At 30.9% G+C, this 14497-nt stretch overlaps 2 protein-coding genes across 2 annotated transcripts; one reads left to right on the top strand and one right to left on the bottom strand.

The window, feature by feature from the left end:
- The first annotated feature begins 5784 nt into the window (after positions 1-5784).
- On the top strand, positions 5785-8133 carry LOC133818069 (inactive LRR receptor-like serine/threonine-protein kinase BIR2). The gene has a single exon (XM_062250756.1). It carries the CDS (start codon positions 6005-6007, stop codon positions 7796-7798), a length of 1794 nt encoding a protein of 597 aa, XP_062106740.1. The 5' UTR covers positions 5785-6004; the 3' UTR covers positions 7799-8133.
- A 3254-nt stretch (positions 8134-11387) lies between these two features.
- On the bottom strand, positions 11388-13093 carry LOC133818068 (CLAVATA3/ESR (CLE)-related protein 25). Its single transcript, XM_062250755.1, has 2 exons — positions 12539-13093; positions 11388-11810 (listed from the first exon to the last, which is right to left on the bottom strand). Exons 1-2 carry the CDS (start codon positions 12856-12858, stop codon positions 11771-11773), a joined length of 360 nt encoding a protein of 119 aa, XP_062106739.1. The 5' UTR covers positions 12859-13093; the 3' UTR covers positions 11388-11770.
- Positions 13094-14497: the final 1404 nt, after the last annotated feature.

Here is a 14497-nt window from a genome sequence, read left to right as displayed (position 1 = left end):
CCGTACAACGGTGACGCATTTTTGGCATCCAAAATTCAAATTAAAATACTCTAATATCATTGGTTGTGTCTAATAAGTGTTGATAATATATTATATTTCTCAATGGAAATGGTAAAACCAAAATACAACTCTATGCAAAAAATACAATAGACAATGTAATATTTAAACAAGTGTTACAACTCTATTGCCCAAAATACAAATAAATAGAAAGATTTAGAAGAGGAAGATCACAAACTCAAAACAATAATAATACAAGTAAATAAGAACAAAAAGATCAAAAAAATGAAAAGAACAATAAAAAGAACACAAACTCTCACACAACCAAAGTGTAGAGTAGTGTGGATCACCAACTTGAACAATGTTCAAGACCTTTATCCAAAAGCTTATTTCCCCCTATTCTCTAAGCACTAAGGGATCTCTCAAGGAAATAGCTCTCTGGAATTATCAAGCCTCTATGATGTATTTTCCAGCCAAGTGCTTTGTGGATAGAAAACGGTGTGTCATACAAGTGAGCATTAGACTTCTATTTATAGAGTTTTGAGACATCCTTTAAATTTCAAATTCCACCAACCCACATGGCTGTTACCAATGATTAATTAGATGTTTATGGAATTAAAATAGAGATTTGAGAGTTACTTGGCTGTTGGAAACGTTCAAAATTGGATAAAACCGAAGTTTGGAAAATGTTGTCAGCCACTCTGGCCACGGCCTGAAAACACTGGCCGCGCCCCACGATGTTTTTCTGCCTCTTGGGCCGCGACCTGAAAAACACTGGCTGCGACCCAAGACGTTTTTTCAGCTACCAATTTTCCAAATTTTCCAAAACGTTCCAAATTCATTCTCACTTGATTTTGTAACTTCCATACACATTATGAGAGTTAAAATCACATCTTTAACATATCTCTTATGATTTTGAGAAATTCAAATCAAAATCTGTAATATCAAATCTACACATTATTGGGTAATATTTGGGAGTTACAAATTTGTAATTGTTTTTGTAACTCCAAAATATGTCACATTTGGGCATATACATGTGTCAAATTTTGTGACTCTTGACAATATGTTACAAGGTGTGACAAATCATATTTGTGTGAAAAATCACATTATGTCACATTATTTAATATAACATTATATTATTTAAAATAATATAACAATAAGGGTTCCTATACTATTTTAAGGGGGTCATTTGAGTTTTTGGGTGGAGTGATCATTCACATCTCTCTCTCTCTAAAACATTCTTTCTCTAGCTCTCAAATTACTAGTTTTCTCTAAGATCTTTATCAAGAAAACTTGACTTGCATGTAGATTCAAGGATTTTAAATCCCAATCTCATTTTATTGTAGTAACTTCAAGCAATCTCAAAGAGGAGGCTAGGAATAGAGATTTTTGGACAACAAATTTCAATTTATGTCAAACCTTTGTTACATTTGTTGATTCAAATAAAATCATAGACTTGTAATTTTATGTAACCAATGTTTTACAACTTAAAGGACTTGTTCTTATTTGTGTTATTTTCCTTGTATTATTCAAAGTTTGTATAGTCATATCTCCAACATTTGTAACTCTTAATTTTATGTTACAAAGTGTAACAAACAAATTTTCATATTATTTAATCTAACATTATATTATAAAATAATATAACATTTTATAGTATAAAAGTTTATGTATAATATATATTTATTGAATATATTCCCATATATAATTTATTTTATTTGTTGAATATATTCCATGTATAAATTAAAAGAAGACAATTTAAAGTTGGTTTCCATTTTTGTTTCAAAGAAGGATGATGGGAAAGTTTTAAGTAGAAAGAAAGTATAAATTTTTTAAGTACATAACATATATTCAAATAAGGCTACTAATTATATACGGTTAATAATTAATGGTACTATTAAACCCTTTTGGTCATATTATAATGAAACTCGTTGCATGACTTTTCATCGTGCTTTGTAAGTTCAACATTGTCGACACATATATATATATATATATATATATACTAGATACAAGCAACGTGCAATATACATGTTTGCTTAGTTTTATATATAAAATTTATTAATTATTTTTATTAAATTTATATTAATGTCATATAAATTTCAACTAAATATCATATTTTAATTAAATATTTTATTTATTTATGTTTAAGTTTATGTTTGTTCTAATTTTTAAATTTGGGAGTGACAACAATAGATTATATATTATATGTTTAATGTAATATTAAATATTATACGTTCTTGCTATTTTTTTTTTAAAAACAATTTGTTGTTAATTGACAATAGATTATATTATATGTTTAATATGATATTATTCTAATAAGTAAGTTTAAGTTTAATTAAATTTTATTTAATTTATAAAATGTATGATTTTATTATTTTTAAATAATTATTATTGTAAAATATCTCAAAAATATCTTATTTTAATTTGTTTAATTATTTATTATTTTTAAATAATTATCATTGTAAAATATCTAAAAAATATTCTATTTTAATTTTTTTAATTATTTATTATTTGTAAATAATTATCATTGTAAAATATCTCAAAAATATCCTATCTTAATTTTTTAATTATTTATTTTATTTTATTAAAGTTTAAGTATCTCAAAAATATCTTATTTTAATTTGTTTAATTATTTATTATTTTTAAATAATTATCATTGTAAAATATCTAAAAAATATTCTATTTTAATTTTTTTAATTATTTATTATTTGTAAATAATTATCATTGTAAAATATCTCAAAAATATCCTATCTTAATTTTTTAATTATTTATTTTATTTTATTAAAGTTTAAGTATTTACAAACTACCGTTAAATATAAGAATATTCTGTTAAATATAAGAATATTCCGTTAAAGTTAACATTTAAAAAAATAAAAAACCGTTAAAACTAAGAATTTTCGTTATCTACACACTTATTATATAGAAGAGATATATATTAAAATGTTAATAAATAAACTAATTTGTTTGACTTTCCAATTATTCGGTAAACGGAACTCTTAGCATCAAATATGAATTACCAAATATAATAACATAACTATTTATGTTACATTATAACATAACTATATATATATATGAGAATGTTTTTAAGGGGCTTCTCTTTAAGTCTTACCGGTAGGACTCTTAGTGTTTACAACCTGTGAATAGTTTTTTGTGCGATTTTTTTTTATGACCATGTATATTGTATCTATTTAGAGCATCCTCCAAATTTTCAGAAAATTCTGAATAGTTTACAGTACCGAAAACTAGGTTTAAACATGTTATTGCACGCGTGACTAATTTTTTTTATGGGTGTGGAAAACAACATGTTTGAACCTATTTTTCGGTACTGTAAACTATTCGGAATTTTCTGAAAATTTGCAGGATACTCTAAATAGGTACAATATACACGGTAATAAAAGAAGTCGCGCCAAAAACTATTCACAGGTCGAGAAATACTGAAAATCCTATTGATAGAGCTTAAAGTGAAGCCCTATAAAGAAATTATCCTATATATATATATATCGAGTAGTTTTGTCATGAATCATATTACATAGTAAACAACATAAGTTTATGGTATGTTTTGAAATTTGAGTAATTATATTATATTTTAAAATAAACTAATTTGTTCGACTTTCTAATTATTCGGTCAACGGAATTCGGTCAACGGAATTCTTAGCATCAAATATGAATTACCAAATATAATAACATAACTATTTATGTTACATTATAATTTAGTGTATATATATCGAGTAGTTTTGATTCATTACTAATATTTTGTCATGAATCATATTACATAGTAAACAATATAAGTTTATGGTATGTTTAGAAATTTGAGTAATTATAATATATTTTAAAAATATATTTGGATGTCAAGTGATAATTATATATGAATTCCTATTATTAAATTGTACAAAATATTTCGTAATTATACAGAAAAATAATATTATATAATAAATACGATTTAAAATTGATATTAATTAGCAATTACACTCAATTTTTATGGGAGCTAAGTGTAAGTGTAGTTCCTCAATCAGGTCAAATTACATACTTATTATGTAATTATATAATTAGATAAACAGACAAAATTAAGTAATTACTCTGAATTATACTTAATTTCAATTACAAACTGACACTTTTAAACAAAACAAAACAAAACAAAGAAAAGTACACAAGGACATGAGCGGATAATACTAAATCATTCAATTGTACAACCTATTTTTTTTTCCAATTTAAAACCTTTGCAATGCAAACTCATTTGAGAATTTAGTTTTTGTTACAGCCACAATTAGGCATGGAAAAATGGGGCGGTGAGGCGGGGGAGGGCGGGGCCCCGACCCGACAGGGCATCTTTGCCCTGGTAAAAACGGGACGGAATTCGCCCCGCCCCGCTAGGAATTTAAACAGGGCGAGGACGCCCCGCCTCGATTTTTTTTTTTTTATACTCTAACTCAATTCTCTCATGCTACTTATATACATAGTAAGTAAAATTGACATTTTATATGTGGTTTATAATATTTTTAATTCTATATAGACAATTATAAATATTGAAAAATATGTTTTATATAATTTATCCTTATTTTTGTATTTATTTTGAAAATTTTAAAATAAAAAAACAAAATATAATATTTGATGGTGCAGTTGATACCAAGTGTAAAATATAAAGATTACAATAAAAAATAATATTTAGGCTTGTGGAAAATTCTAAAATTATAATTTAATGTTTCTTAAAAAAAAAAAAGTTAAATGGGGCGGGATAGACCCGCTCCGATTAAGCCGGGGCAGGGCGACCCGCCCCGCTCCAAGAAACTAATCGGAGCGGGGCAAGGCGGGGACAAATGTTTGCGGGACGGGGCGGGGCGGGGCGGGGCAGGGCAGACCCGCCCCATTTACATCCCTAGCCACAATTTAACAAAATTTACTAGTAAAATAAAAACAAATACAAAACAAGAATAATTATTTCTACTTTTGCACCAAAATGTATATGCAAAATAAAGAAACATCAAACATGATTGGTTTGAGCATCAAGAAAAGGCAATTCCGCTTTGATATGACCCACAAATTATTAATTAATAATAAATAATAAAACTAGAATAATTTATACTTTTCTAATTAATATATATTTTCATTTTTTTGGTGCAAAAGAAGAAATTACTCTTTGTGGACCAAACACATAAAAGTAATCACGCTGGTCAAACATACCTTCAATTAGAGTCCTTCAACAATTATATCTTTTAGTCAAAGAAATTGTGGCGTAATTATCATTCTTAACACAAGCTTAAGTTGTGTTTGGCAAACACTAATTGAGGAGGGTATATATATGATAGAATGGTACGTTGGCAAAAATGATACGAGGAAAGATTGGTAAAGAAGTGAACATTATTAAAAAGAAATTAGTTGAGTAAAAAAAACCCCTATTTGGATGTAATAACATTTTCAATACATGGAAAAAAAAAAGCCCAATGATGATATGTGTTAGTTGTATTTGTAAAATGAATGAGGAAGCCAATACTTGATTTAAATATTAATACTAAATAGAGTGAATTATCTTGATTCTTAACTTTTTTTGGTCGCAATCTTCATTGTTAACTTAGTAACTAATACTCATCAAACAATTCAAAGAAAAATCAGTCTCCTCTCTTATTATTCTTCTATCCTCCATTCTCTCATTTTCTTCAGCTATTCTGTTCAACCAAACAGAGTCTAAAGTTATTAATTAAATCGAAAAATATTCTTTAGAAAAACATTTAATTAAATCACAAACAAAAGAACCCCTAAAGATAATATTAATAATAATAATAAGAAGAAAATAAATTTCTTTTGTTTCTGCGATTGTCCGGTAATTTATCCCAATCCAAAGTCAATGGGGCTCTTCGGTTCAACCCTCCACCATCTTCAAACTCCAACTCCAACTCCAACCATGATACGCCCAAAGTAGACAGTTCTTTGAGTCTTCTTCACTACCCAAAGACCCATAATTTAAATTTTGAAAGGAATTTAAAAAAAAAATATTGAGGGGCTTTCTATTTTCGCCATGAAAGGATTAGAAGCTCTCCTTATATGGGTTGCGATTTTTGGGTTAAGCTTTTCCGGGTGTTATTCCAAAGTTTCAGAAGACGATGTCAGGTGTTTACAGGAGATCAAGCTGTCATTGTCGGACCCTGAGGGGAAGCTGTCTAATTGGGATTTTAAGAACACGTCGGTCGGAGTTATATGCAAGTTCGTCGGCGTTACATGTTGGAATGATCGGGAGAATCGTGTGTTGAATCTCGAATTTAGGGACATGAAGCTTTCGGGTAAGCTACCTCCGGCGCTGGAGTACTGTGGCAGCCTTCAGAAGCTGGATCTAGGTGGAAACGAATTCTCTGGTACCATCCCTTCACAGATCTGTGATTGGGTTCCTTTTATTACTACTTTGGATCTGTCCAACAATGGTTTCTCTGGCTCTATCCCACCTGAGTTGGGAAAGTGCTCGTACCTTAATGAGTTGGTGCTTTCGGAGAATCATCTTTCGGGTACTATACCTTATGAAATTGCTAGCTTGGGTAGGCTTAAGAAGTTCTCTGTGGCCAGGAACCAACTCACGGGTACTATTCCTACGTCTCTTAATCGTTTTTCTGAGGAGGATTTTGATGGGAATAGTGGGCTTTGTGGGAAGCCTTTGGGAAAGTGTGGTGGGTTGACTAAGAAGAGTCTTGCCATAATCATAGCTGCTGGGGTTTTTGGTGCTGCAGCGTCGTTGTTGTTGGCTTTTGGGCTTTGGTGGTGGTACCATTTGAGATTGAGTAAGAAAGGGAAGAGCGGGCATGGTGTTGGAAGAGATGATGATTGGGCTGAGAGGTTGAGGGCTCATAGGCTTACTCAAGTTTCTTTGTTTCAAAAACCACTTGTGAAGGTTAAGTTGGCTGATTTAATGGCAGCTACAAACAATTTCAGTCAAGAGAATGTGATTATTTCGACTAGAACAGGGACGACTTTTAAGGCTGTACTTCCTGATGGGTCAGCTTTAGCTATCAAGAGGCTTAACACTTGTAAACTTGGTGAGAAGCAGTTTCGGTTGGAGATGAATCGATTAGGACAGATAAGGCATCCAAACTTGACACCCCTTTTGGGGTTTTGTGTGGTTGAGGAAGAAAAGCTTCTGGTTTATAAGCACTTGTCCAATGGTACACTCCACTCTTTGTTGCATGGATTTGGGAGTTCATTGGATTGGCCAACTAGATTCAGGATTGCCTTGGGAGCTGCTAGAGGTCTTGCTTGGCTTCACCATGGCTGTCACCCTCCAATCATCCACCAGAACATATGCTCGAATGTGATTTTAATCGACGAGGACTTTGATTCTAGGATAATGGATTTTGGATTGGCAAGGCTTATGACTTCTGACTCTCATGAGAGTAGTTTCGTTAACGGAGACTTGGGAGAGCTTGGTTATGTGGCTCCAGAATACCCCAGTACTATGGTTGCTTCATTGAAGGGAGATGCTTATGGTTTTGGGGTTGTACTTCTAGAGCTGGTTACAGGGCAAAAACCTCTTGAGGTCAACACTGGTGACGAAAGTTATAAAGGTAAACTAGTGGACTGGGTAAATCAGCTAACTAGTTCTGGTAGAATCAAGGATGTCACTGATAAGACTCTTCTTGGAAAAGGCTATGAAGAGGAAATCATGCAGTTCCTGAAGATCGCTTGTAATTGTGTGGTTTCTCGGCCCAAAGACAGGTGGTCTATGTACCAGGTTTACCAATCGTTGAAGAGTATGAATAAAGATCGTGGTCTCTCCGAACAAGATGATGAATTTCCACTTATTTTTGGCAAGCAAGAGAATGATTAATGGAGAGGAGATGGAAAAAGCATGCAAATGGTTAGAGACTTTCATCTTGAGGTAAGTTCTCAAGGCCCTGTATGTAAATGGTTTGGTGTCCATTTTAGCTGATTTTCATTTGTTACTCTAGCTGTATAATACAATAAACAATCTGAACATGGGGTCCTGTGGTAAAGAAATTATTGTTTGCTATCATATAAAAATACAGCGCCCAATGAGGCTTGATAAAGTTTGTAATATGCATTCCTTTTTGTTTAGCTTTAGAAATTCAACACTTGAGAGTACAAATGTCAATTTAGTGCAGAAATACAATGTTTGTAGGTGACAAACAATATCTCGCATCACTTGGGGACCTTTATAACTGAAATGATTTTAATTATTATTGTTATACAGCAATATATAACTCATCTCATCTCATCTACTAAAGGGCTGATAAGTTTTGAGCCTACTAGCTAGTGTTGAAATAATCTGGTCAATTCAATCAATGATTCTCGTTACTCCATAACTATTTACTACTCTGTATGATTCACCAGATCAGTGACTAGAACGAGTAATACAATTAAGAAGTAATAAATCTTGATCTTTAGCAATTTTCAAAAGAAATCTCACTTGGTGAGAATTTATTGAATAGATGAAAATAGAATCCTAGCAAGGAAGGACATTGATGATTGAACCAAGGCCCTCTAAAAGAACTACTCAGATCAGCAAACACAAATAGGTATTAAAAGTTGGAAACACTTATTCCCAATTTTTGTATCTCCTTTGTAAAAAATACTACCTAGTGAAGCATCAAAAACTAAGAAATTTGACTAGTAAGAACAAAAGCCCTGTTAAAAAGAATTTTTCATTAAAAAAAGATATTTGTATATTAGGTATCTAAACAAAAAAAAAATAATAAGCTAAAGTTTCTACTTATTTTATGTCTTTAGCTATAACTAAAATCATAAATTTTGCCAAACGGGGCCAATACGAAGTTTTGTATGTCACATCCCTTGCAAATATGACTAACAACAACATTTGTGAAGCAACTTTCCTCGGTCAGCCAGGCATGTTTAATAACATGCACACTTTTGGTTATGAAGAAAGATGCTTTTCATTCCTGCTAAATTAAGCAAAGGATTCACCATGCTTTTCCAAATACAATTTCATCCACCACATGAGGAATAGCATTTTAATCCCTTTTTCCGTCCCCTATCAAGACATCTAAAAGTAAAGAGTACTCGTTTCAACACAATATTTATTCATTCCATTTCACAAGATTTTGAGTTTTCAACTAAACAATAAAACACCATTCATATTTATTTTCCTATTTTGTTAACATTGTAATTTTTAAATCAAATAATAAACCATGAAAAACCTCTTAACATAGTAATTCTTAATCTAGTCAAAAATGTATTTGCTAGTTCTATCTCTGAAAGTGATATCATATCACCTGTGGTAATCACATTATGATATCTTATCACCTTTAGGATTTTTTTCCCCTATTGTTCAGATTGATTAGTCTTTTCTGACATTTCAACGAGGAAATAGTTGCAAAAAATCAGGATGGTTTATACTTTTCGAAACTAAGATCGAATAGAATCACTTTCCAATTGTATTTGAACATCATTGTGTTTTTTTATTAGAAATTATTCTTCACTGGTTGGTAAGTTTCCCATTTCAGTCTTCGCATGCTACAGAAGTTCATATCCAAGACCTTTCATGCTTCTTTGCATTTAGTTTAATTACATACATTTCCAAACAACATTTGAATCTTGTCACTGTTATGGTGGTTTTGTATTTATTTATTTAAAATGATAAGCAAAAGTCATAATGATGTTCAGATGTTGTATGGTCAAAAACTGGTTACCATCATTTGAAGTTGAAAGTCTGTCATTAGAAATTTCTTGGCATTTGAAGAATGACCAAACATGTCTTGCTATAACCTCTCTTTTTTGTTTTTTCAATTTGATAGACCATAGCACGTGATAAACGCATGAAACACACCTGAATTATTGATTTGAGATAAAAATAAACAAATAAATAAAGCTTGTGTAAATGGAAGAAATCAGTGTGGATAAAACAAATCAGAAGAAAAGTAAAATCATATATAAAGTGTTTGAATTCAGTACAGTAAAATTATATAATAATAATATTATGAATAAAGTATCAGAAGCATATATATATATACAAATATTATATATAGATTTTAGTGTGGTAAGTAATTGTGGGGAAAAGTAGAGATAGTGCTACATACAAAGCCATACCTGTAATAATAGAGTAAGCCACTGAGCACTTAGTGTTAATAGTGGCTGGTTATTACTTAGTGTTTTTTGATAATTTATTCTAATCGAGTTTAGTGGGAAGGCTGGTGTTTCTATGGCCGACATTATATTATGTATAATAACACGGGTTTTAGCATAAATATACTGAGAGTTTTTTCTCAGTTGGCAATTTAGTTAAGTCTTTCTTATTTATTTTGTCATGAAAATTTTATTTTTAGAGTATAATATATAGAAAAATATCAAAACTGTCCATTAAATTTTTTTACTAGAATGATGCTACTGTTTTTGTGATTTTGAAACTCGGAAACTTAACTGCTTAACAATAAAAAACTCAATACATCGTTTATGGTAGAACTCCTAAGACTATGTAACCCAAAAAGTTAAATTCAAAACGAAACAAATTTTACATAGTATAATTAACACAAAACATAACAATATGTTTGTGGATAATCTAATCTAACCTAACATTTTGCTTATGTTCTCTGTTTTTCTTTTCTTCCTTTTTGGGAAGAGTAAGAGTTTTTGTACTTGTTTTCAATCACGAAACTGCACGGTTGGGAATCTGTCACACCCATGGAACAAAAAAGACTAGTTTTGAATCTCTCATTACTTTGGACCGAGTCTTTCCTTCTCGAACCATTCAAAATCAAACCACATAAAAAAACCAAACCAAATAAATAAAAATTCTTTAAATGAAAAATAAATAGATAAAAGCAAAAGAAAAAGCAACGGTCAGGGAGGAGCCTCCTTTACTTTGTTTTTTCACTTTGTACTAATTTAATTATAATTACCATCTTATCTTCAAATGTTCATGTTTTAATTCCAAAGGTAAATTTGTTATGTATATTTAAAACAACTTCCTAAGATTTTACCATATTCTCAAATAGATAAAGCCAAGATTCATGCAAAAATGACAAAGAGAACAAATTAATTGTTTTCCATTTTTGTCTAATTATTTATTGCTCTACTTAAACTAGAAAGTGCAATAAATTGGCCAGGTTTTGCTATTCAACGAGGGCAGACACCAATCAAGGAAATTTGGTTTCGGTAAAAGAGCAACTTTAATTGATGGTAAGTTGCTTTAGTTTAGAGGACGATCCACACAATAAAAAAGCCACAAAATGATTCATATACATGCACACACACACACACCATTACCATAATCCATTTATGCATATGCAGTCAATTACCTTTTACTCTGGTAGTGATTCAATTCAATGTATTCATTTATTAACTTTCCCCGTACAAAAGCAAAAAAAAAAAAAAAATCCATATCCACCATGAGAGACTAGGCAAATGTCAGAAGTAATTATCTTTTTCATATCTTAAGGCTCTTTGAATGTGTGTGTTTATTATTTTGTCTCAGAGAATCAGAGACACTCGGCCCCTTTACAATGAGTTTCTACAATTCATGCACTCACCGGTACTCACTGTAACAAATATAATTATAATAACAATAAGCTTTGATTTTCATTAAGTAATCACTCCACTAAAACCTCTACATCATCCTAAAACTCGCACAATAGATTACTTACTAAAACTATAATTGCATATATATATATATAAAATTATATATTATAAGTATTGAAATATATTTTCACTCAGAACCCAAATGAAAACTCATAAAGTGGAGAAGATCCCAGCTTCCACTCTTCTTATAATTCTTGATTGTTTATCACAAAAGTTTTGATGCTTCAACATGTAAGTGCCTGGCATTTTAGACTCGGCCAGGTGGTTGTCTAGTCGTCACTACTCTCCTGGAATAACAATATCATCATCAGAGATTAAGCTATACAAAAATTATGTGAAGTAAAAGTCTCTTATTTCGAAGTAGCTATACACAATTGATCTGAGCTAAACTATATATGAAAATGTTTTGAATTACCAGGAAAGGGCAGAGTCTGCAATATAACATACAAGTTCCTTTCCCTAATTAAAGTTGTACAATTCTTTCTCCCAAGGTATATTTTTCGTGTGTTTTTATCAAAATAAGAGAAAGTTAGATAATATAAAGAGGCTTTTGATAAAGAGTTCATGATGTTTTCTCACTTATTATGAAACACCACCCAAGCTACATAATTTTTTACCCTTTTTTTTTTCTTCCTAATCTTCTTTATTATATTAATTTTTTCATGGCACTAATAATATGGAACGTAGAAAAAGAATACACGAGTAATTTTCATTGTCTCCCTTCACCCCCACAAAAAAAAAAAAAAAAGAAAAAAAAAAGAATGTTGTTCCATTAAGAAGAAGATGCATATGCATAATAAAAGAACTGTACAGCTTACAAGAATGAAATTCAGTGTCACAATCTGATCAACCAAATCTAGAGAATGAGTAAAATAAAACAGAAACTAACAAAATCGCTTTTTGTCTCCTGTTAAAATATGCATACACTTCTAGAGTTTCAGTTGCATAAAAAAACATACAAAAACATATTTCACTTCATAACATAAGCCAATATATAAAGAGAAACGAAATGTACCTGTTATGAATGGGATCAGGACCATTAGGCACTCTTCTCTTGCTGACGTAAATGAGATTAGTGTCCCAATGAAGAGAGGTTCTGTCTCTTCCATTCCACTTCCAATGCTTTAACATTTCAGTTGAAGATGAAACACTTCCAATGCTCACCGTTTTGGTGGCATGAACATGATGATTTGATATAATCCCAACTAAGAGAAACCAAAACGTACCAAGAAGAAAAAGAGCTCCAACAAAAACCCTCAAAACAACCTTGCCTCTACCACTAACACTCCCACTCCCCATTGCAGCAGCAGTTTTTTCCCTCCTTATTTTATCCATAACCTCTCTACTACTTGTAGTTTAGAGAATGGCAGAGGCCATTCAAAACAAGCAGAGAAGAAAACGACAACAAAGAATGTGAAAGGACAAGGAAGAAGCAAAGAAGAAGAAGAAGAAGATCAGATCTAAATGAGTAGATTAGAAGGAAGGAAGAGTGTTTGTTTTTTGTTTTTTTTAAGTTGGCGGGCAAAGAGAGATTGATTCTATATAAAGGGCTGCTGGTAGTGCAGAAAAGACACAAGAGGATATCCTCTGTATTTACGAGATAGGGATAGAGCCAAGGAAGGTTATATAGACAAAGACACTTCGTTGTTCTTAGTAGCTTTTTAAGAGTAGAATTGGGTCCACATGCTTCTCTTTGTGTTGCTTTGGTTTAATTTTGTGGATTTTCACGCACCTACAATAGGGGACCTCACCTCACTATCACCACCCTATAACTCTTCCAAAATTCAATAAACCAATAGTTTGTTTTAAACACATAGAGCCCGGAGCCCATACGTATATATCACACAACAGTGGATTTGGATTCTTGTTCTTCTTCACTCCTCCCCTGTTTTCATGCACACTTGCTTCCAATAATTTGTACACCTTTTTTTTGTTGGGAAATGTCTACTTTTGCGTTTTTATAACTTTTTTTTAGTCCTTAGAGTAATTTTTTTTAACTACAAGTTTTTATACAAAAATATGATCTCCCAAACAGGAATGGAGGCAGATTGTTAATATACGGATGGCCAAAAATTTGAGGGAACAAATGCATTATATTATTAGAAGAAAACTAAAGAAAATTATAAAAAATAAAGTTTATATTTTTTTTTGGATATTGTGTTTTTTTCCCATACTGTATTTTGACAAACTATTTTTTTAGTCCATATGTTTTATAAAATAATTTAAATTGACTATTAAGTCAAATTTTAATAAAGAAAAAATTGAATACGACAACACAATTGTTAGGTAAATTGATTGTGTTTTGTTCTAAATTGTTAGTTCGGTGAATTATTTATAATTTTAGTTAAAAAAACATTAATCAAAATTGGATTTGTCAAAACTTTGACAAAATATAAAATCTAAAAAGTAATTTATCAAAACACAATATCTAAACAAGTAATAAAACAAAACATAAAATACAAAAATGTATAAACCCTCAAAATAACTAGGAATGTGCTTCTCTGCCTGCTTCCAAATACATGCCATGTTAAAAATCTACATGCTGAGGCATTTTTTAAAAATTGATGGCTTATCTACGTGCCTCCCTTGTTTTCATACGAGATATAATTTTAATTTTTTAGTGTTAAAATGATAAAGAGGTTTTTTATGGGACAATTCTGACGCTTAGAAGTACTATAGAAAAACAGGTAGGCCATAAACAAGAATATAAAAAACATACAGATTTTACATGAAAATCTTTCCAGAAAAGAAAAAAATACGAGCAGAAGAGAAAAAAAAATTCAAATTGTCGAAGAACTCAATGATACAAAACTGTGCCGTATTACATCAAACAATAAGCATAAAGGGGAAACCTAAAGACATGTCCATATTAAAAACCTATCAGCCCAATCTCTTCGCTATCACCAGTCCCAATTTGTCTCAATATTTTATTTCATTACAAATGTCATATTGCAAACTTCACATGCTGGGTCAA

Source organism: Humulus lupulus, chromosome 2 (assembly GCF_963169125.1).
Source record: "Humulus lupulus chromosome 2, drHumLupu1.1, whole genome shotgun sequence".
In the NCBI taxonomy this organism is placed as follows: Eukaryota; Viridiplantae; Streptophyta; class Magnoliopsida; order Rosales; family Cannabaceae; genus Humulus; species Humulus lupulus.
This window is presented reverse-complemented; position numbering and strand designations above follow the sequence as displayed.

What these genes read in the sequence shown, in the direction of transcription:
- LOC133818069 (XM_062250756.1), top strand. Translation starts at nt 6,005, where the DNA reads ATGAAAGGATTAGAAGCTCTCCTTATATGGGTTGCGATTTTTGGGTTA.
- LOC133818068 (XM_062250755.1), bottom strand. Translation starts at nt 12,858, where the DNA reads ATGGATAAAATAAGGAGGGAAAAAACTGCTGCTGCAATGGGGAGTGGG. An exon ending in CCTGATCCCATTCATAACAG is followed by an intron (nt 11,811 to 12,538) that starts GTACATTTCGTT and finishes TTGTTATTCCAG; the next exon opens with GAGAGTAGTGACGACTAGAC.